This window comes from Hyperoodon ampullatus (genome assembly GCF_949752795.1).
Source record: "Hyperoodon ampullatus genome assembly, chromosome: X".
NCBI lineage: Eukaryota > Metazoa > Chordata > Mammalia > Artiodactyla > Ziphiidae > Hyperoodon > Hyperoodon ampullatus.
Window position 1 is genome coordinate 109,332,373 of NC_136913.1, and position 2,039 is coordinate 109,334,411.

The window sequence follows — 2,039 nt, forward strand, 5'->3', positions numbered from 1 at the left end:
CAGTTTATGCAACGTTCTTGAACTTGCAAAACTATAGACGCAGCAAACTGATCAATAATGACCAGGGACAGGGCAGAGGGTTTGGGAGGATGTGTTGGGTGTGGCTATAATAGGGCAAAATGACAGATCCCTGTGGTGATGGAAATGTTCTGTATCTTGACCATATTAATGTCAATATCTTGGTTGTGATTTTGTACCATAGTTTGGGTAGGTATCCCCATTGGGGGAAATGTGTAAAGGGTACACACAGGAACTCTCTTTATTATTCGTTACAACTGCATGTGAATCTACAATCATCTCCAAATAAAAGTTAATTTAAACATGAATGCATATAAAATGACGCGTGCAATTAGGAACAATATGTAAGTACTAAATAAAAGGCTTGGCACAGTAACCAACTCAGTGCCTGCATATAGAAAATAGTCAGTATTTACTATTGACTTGAATTGGTTTTTTAAATTGTTGCAGTTGTTTTTGCTTTGTTGTTGATGTTTTCAGCAAAAAGCTTTGTTTCCTTTTGGTTTACGGCTTGGGCGAGGGCTCCAGCGTGGTTAAAAAGCTGCCTGGGGGGCTTCCCTGCTGGCGCAGTGGTTCAGAGTCCGCCTGCCAATGCAGGGGACACGGGTTCGTGCCCCGGTCTGGGAGGATCCCATATGCTGCGGAGCGGCTGGGGCCCTGAGCCATGGCCGCTGAGCCTGCGCGTCTTGAGCCTGTGCTCCGCAATGGGAGAGGCCACAGCAGTGAGAGGCCCGCGTACCAAAAAAAAAAAAAAAAAAAGCTGCCTGGGGGTTGGAGGGAGAGGCTCAGGCAGAAGCCCCTGACAGCAGGGGGATGCAGAGGGGCCCCCTCAAAGGCTGCTGGGCTCCAGAGGATTGAGAGTGAGACTTTCGGAGAGCTACTGGCTCAGCACCCCCACCCCCCTCACGTGGGGTCAGTCAGGTGGTCGCTATCTTCTTGATGAGTTTCAGCTGCTCCTCCAGGAAGCGGCTCTCCCGGAAGTCAGGGGGTGGGGCGTCTGCACGGCCAGAATACAGGGCATCCGGGTCCTCAAGGGCCTGACTCAGGTGCTTCTCCAGGGCCGTGGCAGCTTCCTTAGTGTCCAGGGTTTTACCCCATTCATCTTGGGACGGCTTTTGCACGTCCTGGAAGAGGGCACAGCCACTGTCCCGGTTTTGCGTCTTCAAAAGAGGCTCGGCGCCCTCCACAGCCTCATCCTCGCGGTGGAAATAGAAGCCCAGAGAGAGGTAAGTGTAAGAGGACCCACATGCAGGTTGACTCCGCGGTTGACGGCGGCCTCCACCTCAGTGGAATGATTCTGACAAATCTGGGGGCCCATGGTTGGTCAGCAATAAGGAGTTAAGCAAAAAAAAAAAAAAAAAAATGGCGTTTGCTTGTCTGGGAGGCCAAGGAGGGCACAGAAGATGGTCGCAGAGTTTGCAACTGGAAAAGAGGCTGGAGGGTGGTCAGAGGCTGGAGGAAGGGGCGTCCCCGGGTCTGTTCGGTACAAATAATGTTGAACCAAGAGATCCACGGACCAGTGGGCACACTATGAATAGTTTTAAATTTAAAGCCAGTCACTTCTTTAGGACAGACGAAAATTAGAAGTTCTAAGTATTGCCCTGTGGATACTGTCAGGCTAAATTATTTGATAGATACTGAGAAAGAAGGCCTGAAATAGGAAAGGGCTACCCTGGAGAAGGAGGGAAAGGAAAGAAGGAAGGGAAAGCTTTTGAGGAGAAGGACAGTAGAAACAAAGATAGGAGAGAAAATGGGAGACAAGGGAGAGAGAGGGAAGGGGGAAGGAGGGAAGGGATGGAGAGAGAAAAGCAAGAGTAATCAAGAGGAAAGCTTCCATCCAGGCCAAATAAACGTTAGCTTCTTGGTGGGAACTGAGTGACACCATTGTAAGGGACACCACCATTATACTCAAATACTGGTTTAGAGATTCATTAGAAATTTATTCCTTTGAATTAATGGCCTACAAAAGATTAGGGCAAGTGCCTTTCTGAGAGGTAACATGTTGTTCATCTCAGTTATTA

The 2,039-nt window shown here is 48.8% G+C and overlaps 1 protein-coding gene across 1 annotated transcript; it reads right to left on the reverse strand.

Annotated features, from left to right (window-relative positions):
• Nucleotides 1-935: 935 nt before the first annotated feature.
• Nucleotides 936-1,336, reverse strand: LOC307069787 (ferritin light chain 1-like; the record flags this gene model as incomplete). Its single annotated transcript, XM_079728106.1, has 2 exons — nucleotides 936-1,214; nucleotides 1,265-1,336. The coding sequence occupies 2 exons, from the start codon at nucleotides 1,334-1,336 to the stop codon at nucleotides 936-938; spliced, it is 351 nt and encodes a 116-aa protein (XP_079584232.1).
• Between the last annotated feature and the right edge of the window lie 703 nt (nucleotides 1,337-2,039).